This window comes from Myotis daubentonii, chromosome 9, assembly GCF_963259705.1.
Source record: "Myotis daubentonii chromosome 9, mMyoDau2.1, whole genome shotgun sequence".
Classification (NCBI taxonomy): Eukaryota; Metazoa; Chordata; class Mammalia; order Chiroptera; family Vespertilionidae; genus Myotis; species Myotis daubentonii.
The window spans coordinates 51,477,679-51,498,590 of NC_081848.1; the positions used below are offsets into that span (position 1 = coordinate 51,477,679).

At 46.3% G+C, this 20,912-nt stretch overlaps 1 protein-coding gene across 10 annotated transcripts in view; it reads left to right on the forward strand.

The window, feature by feature from the left end:
- TEAD1 (TEA domain transcription factor 1) overlaps positions 1-20,912 on the forward strand; it is a 262,434-nt gene that overhangs the window by 201,756 nt on the left and 39,766 nt on the right. For all 10 annotated transcript variants that reach the window (XM_059708928.1, XM_059708932.1, XM_059708934.1 and 7 more), the window contains 5 exons: positions 240-374; positions 1,718-1,764; positions 3,042-3,103; positions 4,007-4,131; positions 17,486-17,659. In XM_059708928.1, the coding sequence (XP_059564911.1) occupies positions 240-374; positions 1,718-1,764; positions 3,042-3,103; positions 4,007-4,131; positions 17,486-17,659 (543 nt within the window). The remainder of the gene's footprint in view (positions 1-239; positions 375-1,717; positions 1,765-3,041; positions 3,104-4,006; positions 4,132-17,485; positions 17,660-20,912) is intronic.

The window sequence follows — 20,912 nt, forward strand, 5'->3', positions numbered from 1 at the left end:
TGAACAAAAAAATTTATTTTTTAAACCTTGCCACTGGGTATTCTCAGTAAATGCTCTGAGTAGCAGTAGGCTCCGTGTGTTTTGGCCTTCTGGCTGTGTTTATTTATCCGTGCATGTTTGCTTTCCCGGCCTCTTTTGTGGCTCTGTATTTTAGTCCATGTGCTCGTGGCTGTGCCTGTGTGAGCTGCCTGGTAGCCATGCGTTACGTATTAAGTCTGTGTGTCACTGTCACCTTCAAGGATCAGACTGCCAAGGATAAGGCCCTTCAGCACATGGCCGCCATGTCCTCAGCCCAGATCGTCTCAGCCACTGCCATTCACAACAAGCTGGGGCTGCCTGGGATTCCACGCCCCACCTTCCCAGGGGCGCCAGGGGTGAGTCACAGCTGCATCCAGAAATGATGGCCCTGGAGGCATGGGGTCATCATGGGCCAACATGAAACTGACCACCTGGCACTTGTTATGATTTGGTCAGGTGTGAGAGAACCACCTTGTGGGGAACTGATGATTGGTGCAAAAAGGCGAAAGAAAGAAAGGGAGGGAGGGAGCCAGGGAGTGAGAGAGAGATGGGGGAGTGGAGGGAGCCTTAGTTCCAGAAGACATAGAATCAAGTATCACTTTTCCTGTGCCCTCCTGGGCTGTGATCTGCCTCTTTTGCTCTTTTTTCTAGTCCCTGGTCTCTGTTCCTGTGTCCTCAGGGTCACCTTTATGGCAGCTAGGCCCTAAAGCAGTGGTTCTCAACCTGTGGGTTGCGATCCCTTTGGGGGTTGAACGACCCTTTCACTGGGGTCACCTAAGACCATCCTGCATATCAGATATTTACATTACAATACATAACAGTAGCAACATTACAGTTATGAAGTAGCAATGAAAATAATTTTATGGTTGGGTTACAACATGAGGAACTGTATTTAAAGGGCCAGAAGGTTGAGAACCACTGCCCTAAAGGAACAATGAATTCTGTTAACATTTTCATTTTGCACCTACCAAGGGCTGAGACACTAAATGTTACGGTCCCATTTAATCATCATCATAATCCTTAATGGCTCTTATTGTTATTGCCATTTTACAGATGAAAAAACTGAGGTTACTTAGAAACAAAACAAGGGCTTGGGAACGTGGTCATAATCACATGGATAATGGTGTCAGGACTCAAACCCAGGGCTCTCTGACTTCTTTTACATAGTGCTGCCTCCAGCAGGGAGTCAGCAGGTACCCAGGAAAGCCCCAGGAAAACTCGCAGCAATGGAGGTGTCTGCACTGCTGTTTGGAGCTCCTGGCTGGCCTCTTGTTTTGAGCTTTGTCCTCTTCCTGGCTGGGCCTTTGGTGCTGTGAGCTGAGGCAGCAGCATGTTACACAGGGAGCATTCAGAATGCAGAGGGAAGAGAAGGGCGGGTGGGTGCAGGGGTAGAGCAGTCAGATGAAAATATTTGTGAAGGCCCTGCAGTAGACTCAGATCGCTGCCAGGTGTTGCTGCCTGTCCCTGCCAGAGGAGATTATCTGGAAGAGGAGCTAAAGGAGCCTTGGGTTGCTAGGCCAAGGACATAGGCGGCGGTTTTCTGCCCAGCAGTGACCACACCTGCATTTAGGGAGGGTCATTGCACCTGGCGGGTGATCTGAACCCACCGTCTTTAGCAGGGGTTGCAATGCACACACATCCTGAACTGTGCTTTGAAGTGAACTCATAATCCTGAAGCCTCTTGCATTTTGCCTTCCAGTTCTGGCCGGGAATGATACAAACAGGGCAGCCAGGATCCTCGCAAGAGTAAGTCTGAGGAGGGGCCAATATTGACTATAAGGGCCTAGGCCAGGGGTGGGCAAACTTTTTGACTCGAGGGCCACAATGGGTTCTTAAACTGGACTGGAGGGCCGGAACAAAAGCATGGATGGAGTGTTTGCGTGAACTAATATAAATTCAAAGTAAACATCATTACATAAAAGGGTACGGTCTTTTTTTTTTTTTTTTTTTTTTTAGTTTTATTCATTTCAAACAGGCCGGATCCGGCCCGCGGGCCGTAGTTTGCCCACGGCTGGCCTAGGCACTGCCCACCCTGGATAGTGTTTTCCTGGGGCCAAACTGACTCGGAGCTTGGAGGGGCAGGGAAAGGAGATTTAATCTGAGATCACCGACGTCATCCCTGAGTGTTACCTGCTGAAGCCAATAGGAAAGAGGCTGCTCAGGTCCTGGAGACATGTAAATACCTCACTTGCGCCTTAAGTTTAGTGGTCATGTAGCTCAAAACAGGAAGAGGATTCCAATCCCTTCCTGGCTCTCGAGGGCAAAACCTAGGGCAGTGATGGCGAACCTTTTGAGCTCAGCGTGTCAGCATTTTGAAAAACCCTAACTTAACTCTGGTGCCGTGTCACATATAGAAATTTTTTGATATTTGCAACCATAGTAAAACAAAGACATATTTTTGATATTTATTTTATACATTTAAATGCCATTTAACAAAGAAAAATCAGCCAAAAAAATGAGTTCGCGTGTCACCTCTGTTATAGGTTCACCATCACTGGCCTAGGGTCATCCTGAGAAAGTGCCTGCCCGAGGGAGGGCAGTGGGGTGATTCCATAGCCCATTCTGCCCTGGCTTTCCCTGAGGCATGGCGGCTAATAGAAAATCCCAATGATGCTTTGAGGGCCAGGGTAGCAGACTCAGTAAACCAGCTCGTATATTCTCGAAAGAACTTGAGCTATTTGGCCTAGAGAAGGCGAGCATTCCCAAGCCATGCCTGGGATTGGTGACCACGAACCTCGGTCTCTGGAGGGATGAGATATTCAGAGGCAAATGTCCAGCTCCTCCCACTGAACTGGTGTGAAGCTGGTGGTGGGTCCCCAGCAGCTTGCTGGCCCCTCAATCGTCGGGAGTAACCCTCTCAGTCTTGATGGAGCTCTGCCTGGCTGTGCCCCACTTGCAGGCAGGGAACCTAACACTGGGGAGAAGCCCAGGCCGGGTCCCTAGCCCTGGGAGGCCGAGGCCAGGACTGAGGGGTAGCCACTGTGACAGGCGCCATTTCTAACTCTCCATCCTTCTGTCCCCAGTGTCAAGCCCTTCGTGCAGCAGGCCTACCCCATCCAGCCAGCGGTCACAGCCCCCATTCCAGGTGAGTCTCCGAGGCCTCCCTCTCACTTTGTTCCACAGCTCCATGTCCCCTCTGACTTGCAGAGCCGTGGCTGCCCTCTCTGCACCCACATGTTTAAGGCTGGGGTTCGCCTGGATCTAAGGAGGGTCACAGGGGGTCCCTTTCCAGGTCCGTGATTCCTCTCAGTTACCTCATGAGAGCTCTTCAGATGCATTTTTTTAAGGAAACAGGAAGCCTGGTCACTTTCACTCAGTACCCTGGTCATCCTTGGAAGGGGAAGTTACTGTGGTTCCTCCCCCATCATTAACAGGCCGAATTGGGCAATCTAGGTCCTAAAGGCAGATGGGGTTCATTCACCCTTTCCTAGATAAGTAGGTTTCAATTCCTAGTACCCTTTCTTCAAAAGAGAGCTGCCATGGAAGGCCACACTAGAAAACCTGTATCTGCTCCCCCTACACACACGTGCATGTGGAATGAGCGGTGGAGCCGCTCTCCTCTACAGACCCCCGGCTTATGCCCTCTGCTCCAACACCACGGAGCACTCTGAGGGAATATTCCATACTGCCCGTGGCTGCAGGCTTAAGAAAGGAAGCGGAGAAACACAAGAAGTGTCTGGCATGTGCCAAACTCACAGGAGATCTTTGTGAGCATTCATTCCATCTTGCCCTGGCCCCCAGCTCAGCCCCTTTGTCCAGGAGTAGGTGTCCTCAGGCCACAGCCCATAGCGTGACTACGGGGAGCCACACGCTTTATCAGGACACTGCCTCAGGGTCCTTGGCCAGAGTCTCACCCCTACCTCACATGACACTGGTGTAGCCGGCCTTTCTTCCTGGGTCATCTGTTTGTAGGGCCCTGTGCCCGTATTGGCCTGCAGCCCAAGGGGAGGCAAATGGCCAGCATTAAAGGTGACGATTGGTCTTTCAGGGTTTGAGCCTGCATCAGCCCCAGCTCCCTCGGTCCCTGCCTGGCAGGGTCGCTCTATTGGCACAACCAAACTTCGCCTGGTGGAATTCTCCGCTTTCCTCGAACCACAGCGAGACCCAGACTCGGTGAGTGTGCTCAGAGAGGTGTGCCTCAAATCCAGCATTTGCTGTCCATTTCCATTCCCCTTCACCATCCTTTCCCCTGCCCTCCTGCCTGACAGATAACCCGAGTGGATGTGGACCTGAATGAATAGCCAACCAGCTTTTCAATTAAGTAAAAGGTATTTCCATTGACAACTATGTTGAATTTAGAGCTGAACGTTTGCGGATACATTGGACCTGACACTTCAGGGAACACTGGCGCTGAAGGGAAGGGCCTTAATAGGCTCTTGCATTTGGTAAAATTTAACCTTTATTGAGCCTTGCCACATGACTGGTGTTAAGCAAAGCTGTTTATATATACAATTGCATTTTACCCTCATCAAAACCTTATAAGGGTAGGTACTGTCTGAGAGATGACGAAACAGAAGTTAAGCAATTTCCCTGAAGTCACACTGTTAATAGTTGATGGATTAGAGATTCAAACTTATGTTTTTCAAACTCAAGCCTAAACAGTTAGCCAGGATTCTACACTGCCTTTCCAAGATAGCAGCTATGTTTTCTCACAATAGCAGGTTGTTATCTTCTTAAGGAGAAGTAACAAGATGGTACTTTAGCAATTGGACATAGAATGCATTGTAATATCATAAATACCAAGAAAGTTGGCATCTGGCCTCTATTCAATGCCCCCCTGCCCCCCCCCCCTCGAGTGCTGCCATCCCTCCCTGCCAGGTCCATCATTTCCCATACATATGTGCGCCTGTCCCAGGAAGCCCAAGGCCCTGGTCTCACTCCCACTCCTTGGCTGTGAGGATGAGCACTGCATCTGCATGTGGGCGAGTCCAAGGCAAACGCTGGAGAAATCGTGAGTTTGTCTTTGGGAATCTTCACCAACCCCTTCCTGTGCTCCCTATCGCACCCACCTTGCTGATCTCCAGGGCCGCTGAAAGCCATGCTTTCCGTGTGTCTGCCGCCTTGCTGTCGTTCTGTTACCAGAAAAAGTGTCACGAGTGATCTCACCATCTGTTGTGAATAACTCAGATACTGAGCACTCACGGGTGACCTCTCCTGGGAGGATTTGCACTTGAGCTTGGTGGAAAGCCTCTGGTGACAGGATGGGGGGACGCCCTGGGCAGAGGCTTCCACCAGCCATCACCACAGCAGAGGCTCAGGGGAACGCCGTGCAGCCACTGACATTTCTGTCTATGAGTTGTGAACTCTGGCAGCTGGGAGAAAAATAGAGCCTGCTCCAAAATTAGGGGAAAATGAAGGCGATGTAAGTAGGTCATTGGGCCTATTAAGGCAGGTATAGGAAAATAAGGTTATTGAAAACAGGGAAGAGAAAGCCAACTAGATCATTTTTTTCGTAGCTGAGTGGTTTTACAGGAAGGGTGATGGCAACGGCCTTTCCCTGATTGTCTTTTCCCTGATGAATGAAAAGGTTTGGCTTTGTAGCTTCGACTCTAATTCATGACTTTAACGGTCCTGGAACAAACGGAAGGCCCGGTGCAAGTCTACATTCCTGGGCCTCTTGGAAAAGTAATTATATTTTAGGGGACCCAAGATGGGGACTGAGAGAAATTGGAATTCAATCAACAAATACTTTTTAAACACTACATGCCAGCCCCTGATTTAGGTGTTAGGGATTCAACAGCAAAGGAAACAGCCCTTATTCTAGTGGAGCCTCCCTCCTAGGTAGAGACAATAACAGTAACCACCCCAACAAGTGCACGCACACGTGCACACACACATACACATACACACACTCACACAGAATGGGAGGCGATGCTAAGTGCTTATGTGGAATGGTGATCCTTCTTCACAGGTGAAAATTACTTGCTCTTTAGAATAAAAAGGTATAATTTCAGAAAATGTCATCTGTTGATGCTTTTGGCTTGTTACATTATGGTTTTAAGTTATGTCTATCAGATAATGCCAACCAAAACTGCATCACTATTCTGAAATTATTTTACTAAATCGTAACATCAGTCTCACTTGTTAATGTTGCTTCTAACATTCTGTGTTATGAACCCTGATTTTGCAGTGATACACAAATGAGTTTAATGTATATAAATAAATTCACGGCAGGTTGCGACTAGTACATGTATTTGATTTTAGTGGAGATGTGAGGGTCTGGAAAGAGAGTTCTTATGCTAGAGGAAGCAGGGAACCCTAGGAGAAAAAGGTGATTGAGGAATTGAAATGGGGGAGAATTAACCAAATTATTTACAGCACTTTGATGATGCCTCAGGCACCAGCTTGTCAGATTATATAATATGTACTTTATTTTGCACACATGAGGTGCTGTTACAGTGAACATGTAATGGCACTTCAGGACCAAGGTCACACTGAAAAACTTGTAGCATGTGAGAGGTTCCAACTATAGGAAAATATAAAGTCACCTAAAATAATTCACCTGGGACATTTAAATGAATGTGGATGTATTCTGCTTAAAACTTTAACATCACATACAAAGCACGTTAATTTGGTAAGGAAGCCAACAAGGTGACAAATAATTAAAGGTGCCCAAACAGATGTAACTCTGTGTTTGGAGATCTTTGTCTCCATGTAGGCATGCACACATTTCTCCCTGCTTCTCCATAATGGCTTAGGCTCATTGGAATCATGGGGTCATAGAGAGTGCTGGCAACAAGCCAATAAATAAATCAATGTGCTGGGTGCAGTGCTAACTGTTTTTCATTAGTGATTTCTTCTGTCCTCATCATAGCCCGGTGAGGTAGGTAATTCTGTTCCATTCTGTAGGAGAGGTTTGGAAAGATTGCTGTCTTCAGATAGTCAGTGGCTGTGGCCAGGTTTGAACCTTGCGCTGTACTATTTTCCAGCAGTAGATAAGGCATGAGCAAGAAAGCCAAAAGGAGAGCCTAGTTTGCCCCAGTCCAAGGTGGCTTCCCTTAGTTACCACTGCTCTGGAAATTCACTCTTCATTCTAACACATTGTCTTCATTGCCACCACTGAAGACTTCTTCATGACTCTGCCACCCTTAGCGTTGGCAGCGCTCGTAGTAGTACCAGCAGTAGTACCATCTGTGGACATAGCCAACACTGTGCATTATCTTACTTAATCCTGTGACGTGGCCTTCCCAGTGTTAGGCAGCTAGCCGACATTGGAAATGGGATTCCGACCCAGGCCTGCTGATTCCACGTCCTGAGATTGTAACCAAAGAGTGTATGTTCCATGTGTACCTGTGGCCTGTTTTGTAGGCTGTAGCTGGCTAGACTCTATAATAAACTAAAGGAAGAATAATCTGTGGGATGTGCGCCCCCTGCTGGCTCTGCATCAAGCATAAACCAGATGGCAGCGTTTCCTCAAGTTGGTTGTTTATGTTGGTGGAGAACCAGCAAGTCAGTCCCTCTGTCACCTTTGGCTCCACTAGAAGCTAAGAGAAAAACAGCAGAGGGTTAAGAAAGGAAGATCTAAAAAATTAAGACTATATTAGAAGTGGTTAGTAGTGCTTGAAAATACACTTTTTACATGATTTCAGTGTTGCATATCAAAGGACTTCAAATGTTAAGTGTAAGATCCTCCATCGCCTATAATCAGGGCCCAGTTCCTGGAGACTGAGTTAGGCTGCTGATTGAGACTGCTGAAAACCTGATCTTGGTGAGCTGTAAGCTGAATCCTGTGTGTGCATGGGGAGTGGTTTCCCTGATAAAGCCTAGTGGACTCCCTCTACCCCCACCCTGGGACACAGCAGGTTCCTCCAGCCCCCCACAGCTCAGCACATCCTGCCCCACAGCTGGCAAACCGCTGCTGGTGCAGACTTCCCAGGCACCAGACTGTATGCTTAATGCTTGTCATGGTCTACATGCCAGAATAAGCAGGACCGTGTGCAGGAAGAGAGTGTGTGAGGGTTGAGTTAGGTAGGTGTTACACAGCCAGAGAAGGGAGAATTTTGGGACGGAGAGGGAGGGACAAGGAGATTGTCTCTTTAGATTTTGAAAATGCACTGTCTTGCCAAAGAACAAGAACAGTTCCACGATGTGGTACGGTAACAAACCTGAACAGGGAAGGCACATCCAGCTCATAACTAACACCTTGACACGTGATAGCAATAACATTAATCACCGCACCTGCTGAGCTGCGTGATAACCACTACGGCCAAGCATTTGACTTGGGGACTGGTCTTATGTCCGGTCTATCAGGGAAGGAATGGAGGCTCTGGCGCACTAAGATCCATTATCAAGATCCACTCTCAGGAAGTGGCTATGCCAAGGTTTGGCTCCACTCTATTCCTAACCACTTCACTGTGGTTTTGGAGAAATCAAAAAATTCTTCCAACATAAAAACAGCTGCCTTCTAAAGTATGAGCTTCCTAAGTGCAGGCTGCATGTTAACAGGGCCCTTCACATGGGGCGAGGGTCGGGCTGGCTTTTCTCTGAGCTCCTTTTCCAACCTGCAGTGTTGTGAGTCTTCTCGGGGTTTGGGGCAAGGCACGAGAGAGGCCAGGAATGTTTCCACCGGGTCCTTAGAGCATATCTCCCGTCATGCTCTTGTGAAGACACGTTTGTACTGGTTGAATGAGAAAGCTGGTATCAGAATGCTTACCAGTGCTGTGAGATTTGGGGCAAATGATTTCACGGCTCAGCCTGATTTCAGTTGGTACAGCGGTCATACTAGGACCACTCATTATTGCTGCGACAATTACAGTTAGCAACATCCCTGGACCTATTGAGCACTCCACACATGGTTTTTGGAACCTGAATGTCTTTTAGAAATGTAGCAGGAAATTGGGCCAGACAGATGGAGGGATCTGGCTTGGGAAGATCTGCTCACCAGGTGTTTTGGACTCTATTGAAACTCAGATGGGAGCCAGAATATTTTTTTAATTAAATTTTTTTTTTTAGTAGATAGTAAATTCATGTGGTCAAAAATCTGTAAGCATAAAAGAATGGAAGGAGTCTTCACTACCTTCTAATTCCTATCCCATCCCAGGTAGGAATCACCTTTGCTAGTTTCTTCTATTTCCACAGATTTTAATACATGGACAGCATAATATGGACATATTCTCACCCTCCTTTTTAAAGAGAAGTTGTGATCTGATGTATTTCAGGAAGATGACAGCTGTAGCAGGTCAGAGAATGGGCTGGGCTAGGAGATGAGTGACAAGCACCAACCCCGGGTACAAGCAGTGACCCAGGGGATAGACATTGTGTCTATAACTCTAAAAGGTGTTAGGGGTTAATTAGCTGTGGAGGAAGAGGATTCTGGAAATGACCGATCTTTTGAGAGTGGGAATGGTAGTATGATTTGAAAAGTCACAGAACAAGGAGGAAGCAGGTTAATCGCCTTTCCTCAAAAGAAACCTGTTGAAGGGGATATTGGAAACAGAGACATTCAGCAAGTTTAAGTTAACAACAGCCCAACACTGGGCTCATAGATGACAGGGTTGATACTTGAACTTTGTCCTAATCCAGAGTCCAAAGTTTGAAAACCTGGGGAAGGTAGCAGCAATGACCAACCTTGAGGGAGGTCTTTCCCACGCATTCATCTCACAGAGAAGGATGCACCCCCTGGGGGAGTGCAGAAGACAAGACTCATTACCGCTTCACAAGTGGCAGCCAGCGCCGGAAGGTGGGCAGGACATTTGGAGGAGGAGGAAAGTAAGGACACTTGACTCAGGTTCCACGGGAGGAGAGAATTCCTGGAGGGTCCCCAGGCTTGGGTGATGGCAGGTCCTCAGCCAGGAGGCAAGGGGTTTTGCTGGGGTGTCCTGGCTTCTTTACTTCTAAGTGGCTGGAACAGCCTGAAGCATGGAGCCTCCTGGTGTGAGGAGTAAGTCAGCAATCTTCACAGTCTGAGCGAGCCCGAGGTCTCCCCTTCAGGGGAGCCTGCACTGAAGTTCTGCAAGTATATCCTACAGTGTACCTGATTGTTTCCCATAAAGGCAGTTGGTCAAACGGCCCAAGCATGATTTAATCTTCCTATCTGTACAGCTTCTTTCAAAGGCCTAAATTCACGGAGAGCTAAAAGTCTTTTGTTAAACTACAGACCCTGACTTTGCTTTGGAAAATGTGACCAGCTAAGGAAACAAGGCATTGAGGAGGCCCGGGACAGAAAAAAGGGTGAATGGTTTGCATGGGATTCGATTGGAGAAATAAGGAAACAAGATCAAAAGCAAGGTTTAAGTTCCAGATTGCCAGGAGGGTCCTTGCCTGGGTCCTGGACAGGGTGGAGGAGGCCAAGGTTTCTCTGAAGAAGCTTCCAAGCCTGCAGTGGCTGCTGGGGCTGACACTACATCTCATTGTGGGGCTCTGCATTTATGGGAAACAGCTGTTTGGGCAAATCGGTTTCTGGTCCTTTAAAAAAGAAGTTCCTCTACACCAGTTCATAGCTTGTGTGTGGATCTCATTAATAGTAAACCTGCAAGCCAGTATCTGTGCAGCTCCCTACGGCTCACACAGAACTGTCTTGTTTACTGTTTCATTTGACCTTCACATTGACCCCCAGGTATCAGCAGGCCAGGTGTCATCCCTCTGTTCAGAGGAGGAAGCCAAGGCCCAGAAAGATTAAGGAACTTGCCTCAGGTCACACAGCTCAAAACCAACAGAGCCAGGATTCTACCCGTGTGTTGTTCATGTCTGCATCCCATGCTCAGAATGAATGGTCAGGAAGCACACTTGCCCTGGAGGCTCTGAGAGGAAGGCCACAGCTGGTCTGACGGTTGGCTGTGCCCAGTATATGTGCTTTTTTAGACTTTTCTCATATATTTTACCAAGTGTGGTCTTCCAGTAGGGCATGGAGATGAAGTATCTTTCTGAGGTTGAGATGATGGCTCCCTTGGGTGCGGTGTGGTTTTGTCACCCTTTCCTGCATGACTGCCCAGCTGTTCTATGGGCTCATCCATGCACCTCTCGCACTAGCAGTGGATGGTTTACTTCCAATGTCTGAGCTGCTCTGGGCACTCACTCTCTTTCTTCATTACCATTTGGGGATGAGGCAATTGAAAGCATCTGGAAATCTGGGTTTTATAGACATTTCACAGAGGCCCCAGCCAGGCTCCATCTGCTTTCCTTGGCAGGTCAGCCCCACGCCCGCTTGCCTTCCTGGTTGCTGTCCCTGCACTCAGCCAGTGGCCCTTACAGCTGCACTTCTGTGGGGAAGACACACCGCTTTCTACGGAAACAGCAGCCCCTCTAGAGAGATGGAGGTGGACATGGGAAGTGGGGGTGAGGGCCTGCATCCTGGTGTGCGATCTGGGAAGGAAAGACTTGCTTGCTCCTAGTTTCTTATTTTCGATGTTTCTTTCTGGGAAGAGCACAGGGAGGGCATGAAGCAGCACCAGGGCCAGGTAACCAGACAGGGCCGGTGTCTCTGAGCAGTCAGCCCAGGATGGAGCCTGCCTGTGGCGGAGCCCAGGAGAGCCCCTCCTGTCCCCCCAAGGGCTGAGTATGTAGGTCACTTTCCTTGGCTGGCCCTGCAGCCACTCCATGGGGTCATCACAGGTTGCCCAGGCTGCTCTGAGAGTGTCTGGACAGGGAGTCCTGGCAGGAGCGTGACAGGAAGCAAATAGAGGTGATTTGTCCTTGTTCTGTTCCAACTTGTACATTATCATCCCTTGACATGAGTTATTTGTCTTAGTTTCTTTAAATTCCTAAGTGGATTATAATTTCTCTCTTGGTATTATTTGACAGCAGTCATTTTTCAAGGTTTTACTAACGTTCTTCAAATACTTGGAATTTTTGGGACAAGTTTATGAGAATACCGCCATCTTCAGGTCAGATAGTGTACTGCAGCGCTGAGGCATGTTCTAAGGAGCAGCCCAAATGCCAAGGAGTAGATTTATGGGGCTTTTCCTTCCTTTTCCACAAAAAGTGAACTGCCTCATTGGAGGTCTTTAGAGTAAAATGGATTGGCAATTCTTTACAAAAAGAGAGAAAAGAAAGAAAGACCCCAGTGGCCCCTGTGGGAGTTGTGTTGTGGTTGTCTCGTCCGTGGTGATGGGCGCCCTCCCAGGCTGCCCCAGCCCCACTTGTGAGGACAGATTTTGCCGACTTCAGAGAGTGGGCTCTGATGTGCCTGTGGGAAGTGTGGGGGCCAGATCCCTCCATGTGCACATCACCCCCACCTCGGCCACTCTACATTACAGTAGCTAATGGCAGTGTCCAAACAAGGAATCACCTTAATGTATCTGAAACTTACCTCTCTTAATTTCTGCTTTAAAGTTGAGTATTTCACTTCTGTTGCTGTCAGAAGGACAGCCTGACTTTCAGATGCTCTCTTCCGAAGTAAAGAAGCATCATGATTATTTGGGGAAATGTAATAACAATAAGTGACGTGCTGGGCGCAGCATTATGTATTTTCCATGCGTTGTCTCACTTAATCCTTGTGGCACTCCTTCGAGGTAGTCCCGTTTATTGCCCCTGTATCACGGAGGTGGACAAGGCAGCAGAGCGGCTGGAGTCGCTGTCCCAGATGACTCAGCTGGACACTGGTGCCAGCACCAGGGTTCAGACCAGATCCCCATCTGACTCCTCAACCTCCCTCAGCAGCAGAGAGAGAGAGAGCCAGGAACCAGGAGAGAAAGTGACCTCTCAGAACAGCTGTGAGGGCGGAGGAAAGCCGTTTGTGAAACCCCCAGGGCAGCTAAATAACACTTTGCAAGTAACTTTGTTGAGTTTCTAGGATTACATTCACCTTTTCACTACATAAAACTGCTGTGAAAAAGAACTGGAGGGATTACAGCAGTAAAGAGAGGAAATGATTTCCCCAAGTTGAAAGAGAAATCCGTGTGTGAGGGTTGTTTGTGTCAGGTGCTGCCAAGCACCTGTCCGGTTGGTCCAGGTAGGATTTTGCTGGTGCAACCTCGTTCTTTTGGGGGAACCCTGCAGGCGACAGGGACCCATCCTTTGGCCAGTCGTCCTGAGAGGTTGAGCCTGAGGAAGGCTCTGTGATCTGACTAAGTTCCTTTCGGGTCCAGGGAATTTGTGGTCGGCTAGAATAAACAGCCTGAAGCACGACTCTTAATGTTTTCGTTTCCCTTTATAGTCCTTTCCCTTCCTCAAAAAACTCTAGGTTGTTTCAAGGTAGTTTTTATTTAATTTAGTGTAGTACATATGCTTTATATATAAGCCAAATGGAGCCTCACTACTCCTCAGGGACAGCTGCTTACAGCCCTTGGGCCAGCTCTTCAGATATCGTCTCCTATTTCCAAATAACATGCTTATCCTCTGTATCTCAGCCCATCAACGTTAGACATTTTCTGTTGACTTTTTACTGTGGAAGACCAGGACTTAGCCCTCTGAATTTAGCATATGACACCCCCGCCCCCCCCTTCTATGCCTCCCAATGCGGTTAGATCACAAGTTTTGGTTTAATGTTCCGTGCTTATATGACAAAGCTGTGTCAGTTTTGTGCACAGTGTGGTTAATGTGTGATGTGTTAGAACCAGTTCTTGATTGTAAAGCTTGTTATTTTAGGGTTTGTCATTTCTTCTTTTTTTTTATTTGTTCAGTTTTTACATTACATGAATTCATCCTCACAATTTCTAACAGAACTCTCACACTCTTCTCCAGATGGTCACATAAGCCAGGGAATCTCTCAGGCCCACATCCCCGTGGTGACATCCCTCCAGGGCCCCTCCAGCTCCTCCTCCACTGGACCGGTCTCTGTCCAGGTCAGCGGCCCAGCTGTTGGCCAGCGAGTTCCTCTTCCTCTCCCCTGGGTCAGGGCCCCATCTCCCTCTGTTTTGATTTACTCCATTTCATAGGAACGTATCCTCCTACAGCTAACCGAGAATGGTTACAAAGATTAATTTCCTGAAACCTTACAGATCTGAGAGTGTGTTATACTCTCACAGGTGATGGATGACTTGGTTTTCATCAGGCTTTTGCCTTAGAGATGTGAAACTTAACTCACATTTCCAAGGAGAATTCCACACAGGTTCTCTTTGCTAATGAGAATAAAGTCATCCATATTTTTAAAAAGCAGGTAAATGCTGACTTAGGTCATGTGATGTACAAGAGATGTTGACTGTCTTTAACCTCAGCCTTTTCTCTAGGAATCTTTGAGAACCCATGATTACATGGGCAACACATGATTGACTATAGAGGCAGTAAGCTAGCTCTGTGTAGTCACTCTGTAGGGTCTGTGAAGAGAGGGACTTTGAAGTATTGGCTCACGGATTCCCTGTGCCTAGCACAGTGCTTAGCGTATATATTACCCCCGATACTTGGGGCTTTGGTTTGTTGTTGTTTTCAAATATTTGTTTTTTGCCTTACAGAATAGAATTACTCTTTTTTTGGCTTTGTCCCACCTTTAGTTTTGGGTAACCAGCCCTACTAGAAAGAAAATGGGATTTGTTTGGGAGGGCGGGGGAGAGAGAGGGAAGGTTGTGTCTACCCTGGCCTTCTTCCCTTCTAAGGAGAACTGGCAGGATGGGAAGTAGTAGGTAGAGCCTCATCAAATGGTTTGTAGAGTTCTAATTTCATTAAAACTTGAACCCACACCTATCAGATAGATTTTTTCTTTTCAGCCTCTGGATTTGGGGGCACAGGGACTCCTGACCTGCCCAGGTTGAGTTAGGGAGAGAGTGAGGTCTGTTTGTCTCACTGCTGTGGTCTCCAGGACACCTTCTCTAGTCCTTGGTATTCTTAGCAACAAAGTCACCTCTTGGCAGGAACAAAGCCACTCAGATGCCAACAGTCAGGGTTTGGTTTCAAGTCACCAGCCTTGGAGAGTCAGTGCCCGATTTCCTTTGGCAAAGACAGCCTGCCCCTTCTCAGTTCCTTTCAGCCACTTGGGCACAAAGGTAATTTCCTCAAAATAGAAACCTTTCAAGACTCTATCTGATGCATCTGTGAATCATTACGTTTCTCCCGAATTCTAATTTAACATCTTACAATTTTGAAAACACTATTTAGTTTCTTTCATTTTTTTCTCAAATCAACTTTCAAACCAAAAGTAGGTCTGCGTTAGAAGGGTCTGGGCATTTTCTTCTGGGAGACCCCGTGTGGTTGGTATTCGTACCAAGATGCATGCGTTGACAGATCCAAGTTTTATTCTTAACTCCAGGACTAATCCCGGATGTGTGACCTCAGACAGGTCCGTTCATCTCTAAGCTTCTATTTCCTTATCTGTAAAGTGACCTTAATAAAATCCATCTAACAATGTCATTGTGAGGTAAGGAGTACAGTACCTGAGACCACATTGCACATCTCCTTTTACCCACTGATGAGACTGGAAGCTCCTTAGCAGTTGTGCTTTATACGTTTCTGTGGGCTTTTACTAGTATTTGCTTGTAACTGAAAAGATGATGTGACCAAGAGCGTTAGAATAAACCTACAGAAAGATCAGAGGCACTCGGCCCCATCGCATGCCTCACCTCCCTACACAGCCACGGCTTTGACTTTATGTAAACATTTTTTCCTTTCTCTTCCCGCACAGGCACACTCTGTTCTTTCCCAGTAGCTTCCAGGTCTCAGTCCCACCAGAGAGTCTCCAGGTAACTGGAAGGAGCAGAGGCGGGGACCATGTCAGAGCTCGATAGGTTCCACTTGGATTTTCATTTTAGCGGATGCCTTTGAGGGATGTTGAAGCCTTGGTTAAGATAGCTCTCTGATTTTGAATGTGAGGGGGGCTTAGCCTTCTCCCAGAAGATGCCCGGACCTGGCCACACTTCCCATATTGCAACACTGTGGACCACTGTCGGGGGTTGGCTCACCCTTTGGCTTTTGTGGCCAGAGATCCACGGCGTGGGCAGCAGGTCACAGATTTGAACCGGCACTTCCACTGGATATTTTTACAGGGTTGTGATCAAATGAGTTTGGGAAACTTTGGGTTATACAAGGTTAAAAAATGTCTCTTTACTGCGGTGCTTTTAATATGCTAATATTCGCTGTGAATCTCAAAGAAGGAGGTTCTATTAAAAAATCATAATAGCCAGCATTATTGAATGTCTACTCTTTGTTGGATCTAGGGGTTCTAGTGTGCTCTGTATAAGCAGTGTCTCATTTAAATCCTACAGCCACCCTGGGGAGTAGATGCCATCACTCTCCCCATGTTAGACACTGGGAAAGCACTGCCCGGTGTCATAGCTGATTTGCATACTCTTGATAGGCTGTCCTAACCAATCCTTTTATTTGAGGCTTCTATGGGATCAGTACTCAGAAAGCCTCTACTTGGAGAAATGCCAGTTTAAACTCAAAAAGTGAGTAGGGACTGCTAGGCGAAGAGAGACACAAGGTTTGTCTTTGAACCCCATTAAGTTCTGAGCTCCCTGGAACCCACGCACCCCCAGATGTCTTTGTGTCCCATTAGGTGGGTCTTACGGCCTATACCGCAGGAAGGATGGGCAGGGAGGGTCTGAAGTAGAGCATCTAGGCCAGAGGTTCTTAAACTTAGGTGCATATTGGAATTTCCCTACCGAACATTAAAAGTCACTGATGTCTGGCCTCATTCTCAGGGATTCCAAATTAGTCTGGGTGGAGCCCAGGCATTGGTGATTTTTAAATGCTCCTTGGTAATTCTGCTGCAACCTGGGTGAGAACCATTGGTTTGGACATTCTCCTCTGTGGTCAATTTCCATATCTCATACCAAAGCAAGGCAAAGAAAGGGTTTCCTTTGTAAGTTAAATGTCTTCTTAGGTGTTTGGTGTTTTTGTTTCTTTTTTGTGTGTGACTATGAATGACTGGTATTCCTTTGTTACCAACCTCTTGCTAACCTTATGCCATGAATCCTCCCCCCTGACCCTAACGTTGCACTGATAGCCACATATTGACTGGCCCTTATGCAGAAGTTTGAGATTGGTTACTAAGGGGACTGTTGAAAAAAGGCTCAGCCCTCTCATTCCTGCTGGAAGAGGTAGGTAGGGACCAGAGCTCAGAAGGCTGCACCCACACTGCTGCTAGGGAAGCTGGAGTGAGAAGTGCATTCTGGGCGATGATGTTAGCTAACTACACACATACTTTTTATTGGGCTTACACCATAAATAATAGGCCCCAAAAGGTGTCACTGTCATTTTCAGCTGAGTCTCGTGAAACTGGGTAATAGAATTGTTTTTTGGTTTGGTAGTTGGGTAATTTAAGCTGTTGTTTACTTCTATGTCTACAAAAAGCCTTTCTTAGGCATTGGGAAAATACATACCCTTCTCAATAAAAGACAATGACTGTTTTACTATATTGCATACCTGAAACTAATATGTTATTGTATGTCAACTTTAGTTAAAAAAAAAATGATTGTTTTTGCCCTAAGTTATAGTGACTTTTCTAACATCTTCATCTTTTCAAAGGCATTGACTCTCAGCTAATCAAGGCGTAATTCCGGGATTTTAAGACCACTTACTCTCTATCCAGTTCACGATGCATGTGTCCCAGGTTGTTCAAAGGGTTTGTAATGGGAATGTCTCTGTTGGTTTCTTGCAGTACAACAAACACCTCTTCGTGCACATTGGGCATGCCAACCATTCTTACAGTGACCCATTGCTCGAATCAGTGGACATTCGTCAGATTTATGACAAATTTCCTGAAAAGAAAGGTGGCTTAAAGGAACTGTTTGGCAAGGGCCCTCAAAATGCCTTCTTCCTCGTCAAATTCTGGGTGAGTAAGACCTTGCAGTGATTTCAGTGGCTTTTGTCTGAATGGTCAAGTCCCATGTGAGTGTGGAGCAGCACAGCTGGCCGTGGATGCACCTGACTGCATGTTCACCTGCACCTGCAGGATTGCCGTGGGTCATGGCTCGCACCTGTGTGCCACCCTCACGCTGGGCTTGTGCCCTGCTGCTTCTGCCAAACAGCAAGAGGCGGGCGGCCTCTTTGGGCTTCGGGGCTCACTCATGCAATGACAAGAGGCTTCCCTGATGGGTGGAATCAGGATGGAAAACATGGGCCACTAGACCCTCTTTCTCTTACTTCTCACTTCATTAAGCAAAGCAACCTGTAAATTCCACTGTCGCATAGGACCTGGGGCAAGGTTGGGGCTGGGATGAAGATAGAGTTGGCGGGCTTCAAGGTCTTAGAAGTGCCTGAGAGAATACAAAATGGCTTTGCCCAGTATGTGCCTCATTTGTGCTTTAAAACATTAAGTGCAGATTCCACCAGCTGCTGGGGCTCCCTGATATCCCACAGCCTCTGGGAGGCATTTTGCTCTTCTTCTTCCACGTTAAGCGGGGGCCAGGGCACTGCTGATGGGTCAGAGACCTGAAAGCAGCATGAGTATAATGTGTGTGTATTGGGGGTCAGGGGGCATAGGAGACCAGATGACCTGCTAGTGCTGAGTGTGTATAAGTCCTCAGTCTTTAGAAAGAGAAAAAGAGAACAGCTTCAAAGGTGTGTGCTCCTTAGCATGGCATCCGCGGCCCTACGTGAGCTGGTTCCAGAGCGTTTCCCTTGCTCTGTCCTGTGCCCAGCCTCCGTGTGCATCTGTTGTACATTTCCCTTCTCCTCCTCCTCCGTGGGGCCAGCTCCCTTTCCCTTTGGGATGGCGGCTCGTTTACATCGCACCTTCCTCACTTAGGCAGACCATTGATTTTCCTTTCACTCCCACCGCATGTTGTGGGTAATCAGTTCCCGTGCTGTGTCATAATTATGTGGATGTGTGTCCCACTCCTCGCTGGACCCCCGGCTGCCTTGGGGGACCGTATTCACAACAGTGGCGACCGCTTATTGAATACCCGCTGTGGGCTGGGGGCCGCGCTAATGCTCTGCATGCATCTCATCCAGTCCTCACGGTGTTTAGGGAATTTGCTTTGTATTCAACTAAGAAGACAAAGACTCGGAGATTATGAAGGACAGGCTGCATGCAGGGTGGGGACTTGGTCTTGAAATTGGATAAGTTTGACATTAGTGCCTCTGCTCTGTTCCCTGACTGCTTCACGTGGATCCTCGCCACGGAGTCCACCTGAGAACGACTCTCCATGTCTCCAGTACAAGGGCCCAACACACACACAAAAAGCCCAACAAATGGGGAGACAAGTGGATGAATTAAGGAAAAATTTATGTTTTAAGTTCCTTGGAGGGAAGTTTACATATTACATTTAGTTTGTTTAGCTTCTGTTTTGCTTGCATGGTAACTAGCTCTCATTTTTCATGCTTTTGTATTAAATTTGAATTATAGAAATAGCCTTCTACTGATATTAATGTTCTTAGGGTGGATAACATATGTGGATAACATGGACAAAAAAGGTCGTTTCTCCTTTTTAAATTGGTGGCTGCCACTTAGTGATGGTTGGAGGGTCACTTATATGATAACACAGAAGTTTTCGAAGAGTGGCCTGCGGGGACCCCACAGAGGGTTCTTCAGTATTCTTTTGGATTGACAAGGTCAAAACTATTTTCATTATGAGAAGGAGACATTATTTGCCTTTTGCACTCTGCTGACATGCACACTCTGGTGGCTCGGATGCAAGGGGATATGCACACACAGTTAAAAAAAAAAAAAAAAAAGCCAGTCAGTCACACCAAGAATGTTCTTTATGAAGCTTACCCATCTGGAACCTAGAGTGCACATTGAAAACAAATGCCAGGAGCCTGCCTGCCACATCAAGGAAAACAGCTGACAATAAGTGCTACAAAAGATAAAATTTGAGCTTCCAAGTAAAAATAAGAATTTGGAAAACTTGTATCTACCTCAGTGAACTTGACAGCTTCCTAGCCCTTAAAAGACTTTTTTATGAGGTCCACAGTCAGGTTAACTAATGCAATTTTTTGATATTGTGCAAGACAAACCAGTGGGTTTCAATGTAGCAGAGTGTGTAAGTTCATGGACACGGTTTCAGATTCTGCACTGCAGCTAGCCTTTAAGAAACTGTCACCTGTCCAGTTTAGTTGTCGTAAAGAAAAATGACCACAGTTATCTGATGAGCTTATTCAGATAGTCTTTCCTTTTCCAGTTACATATTTATGGAAGGCTGGAGTTTTTTCATGTCCCTCAGCGAAGGCAGCATGTCCTGACAAATGAATGTAGAAGCAAGTATGAGAATCTAGGTATTTCCCATTAATTTACACGTTAAATGGATTTGCAAAATATAAAACAACACTACCTTCTCACTAACTTTGTTTTAACTATAGGTATGCCTAGTTTTTTAAATATATATATATATATATATATATATATATATATATATATGTATATATATATATATATATTAACATGTAATGAGCTTATTTTTTTAAATTAGATAATATTTTTTAAAAATTCAGTTTAAATTTCCAATACAGAAAACATAGATAGATGTAACCTACAGAAACAAGCTCTTTGAGATGAGATCCTCAGTAAAATTTAAGAGTGGGAGAGGGGTCCTGAGACCAGAGAGATGAAGAGTTCTTATTGTGAAGCATATAAAAAGAGACTGTTCTATCCAAGTGAATTAAAAGTCATCAGAAATTATAGGATATGATGAAAAGAAACCATTTTCAGTACTTTCAAATTAAACAGTATTGGTTTTTAATAATGTTTTTTATAATTAGCATGTTACTTGAATATAAAGTGGAATGGAAAGTGCTTAGCAAGTATGTTCTTGTTTTTGCTTCTAAACTTTCACCTGTTTTACTCAGGAGGTGATTTTAATAAATGCTTTCAGGGTTGGACCTCTTCAGTCATTCATGAATGCCCAAATGAGGTGGTCTAGATTGCAGATGTTTAGAGTGTGCTGGCTAGTATGAGACATGCAAATCTGACATAATTACTCCAAGATTAGATAGGAGTTTATTGAATTAAGATTTACAGAATTAAAATTGAGCACTTCTGTGAATATGATAGAAGATATTCCTTCTTAGGATAGTTAACAGTACTTAGCCTTTATAAAGAATTCAGTCATAACTGTTAAAATAAATGAGGAAAGCCCATATGAATT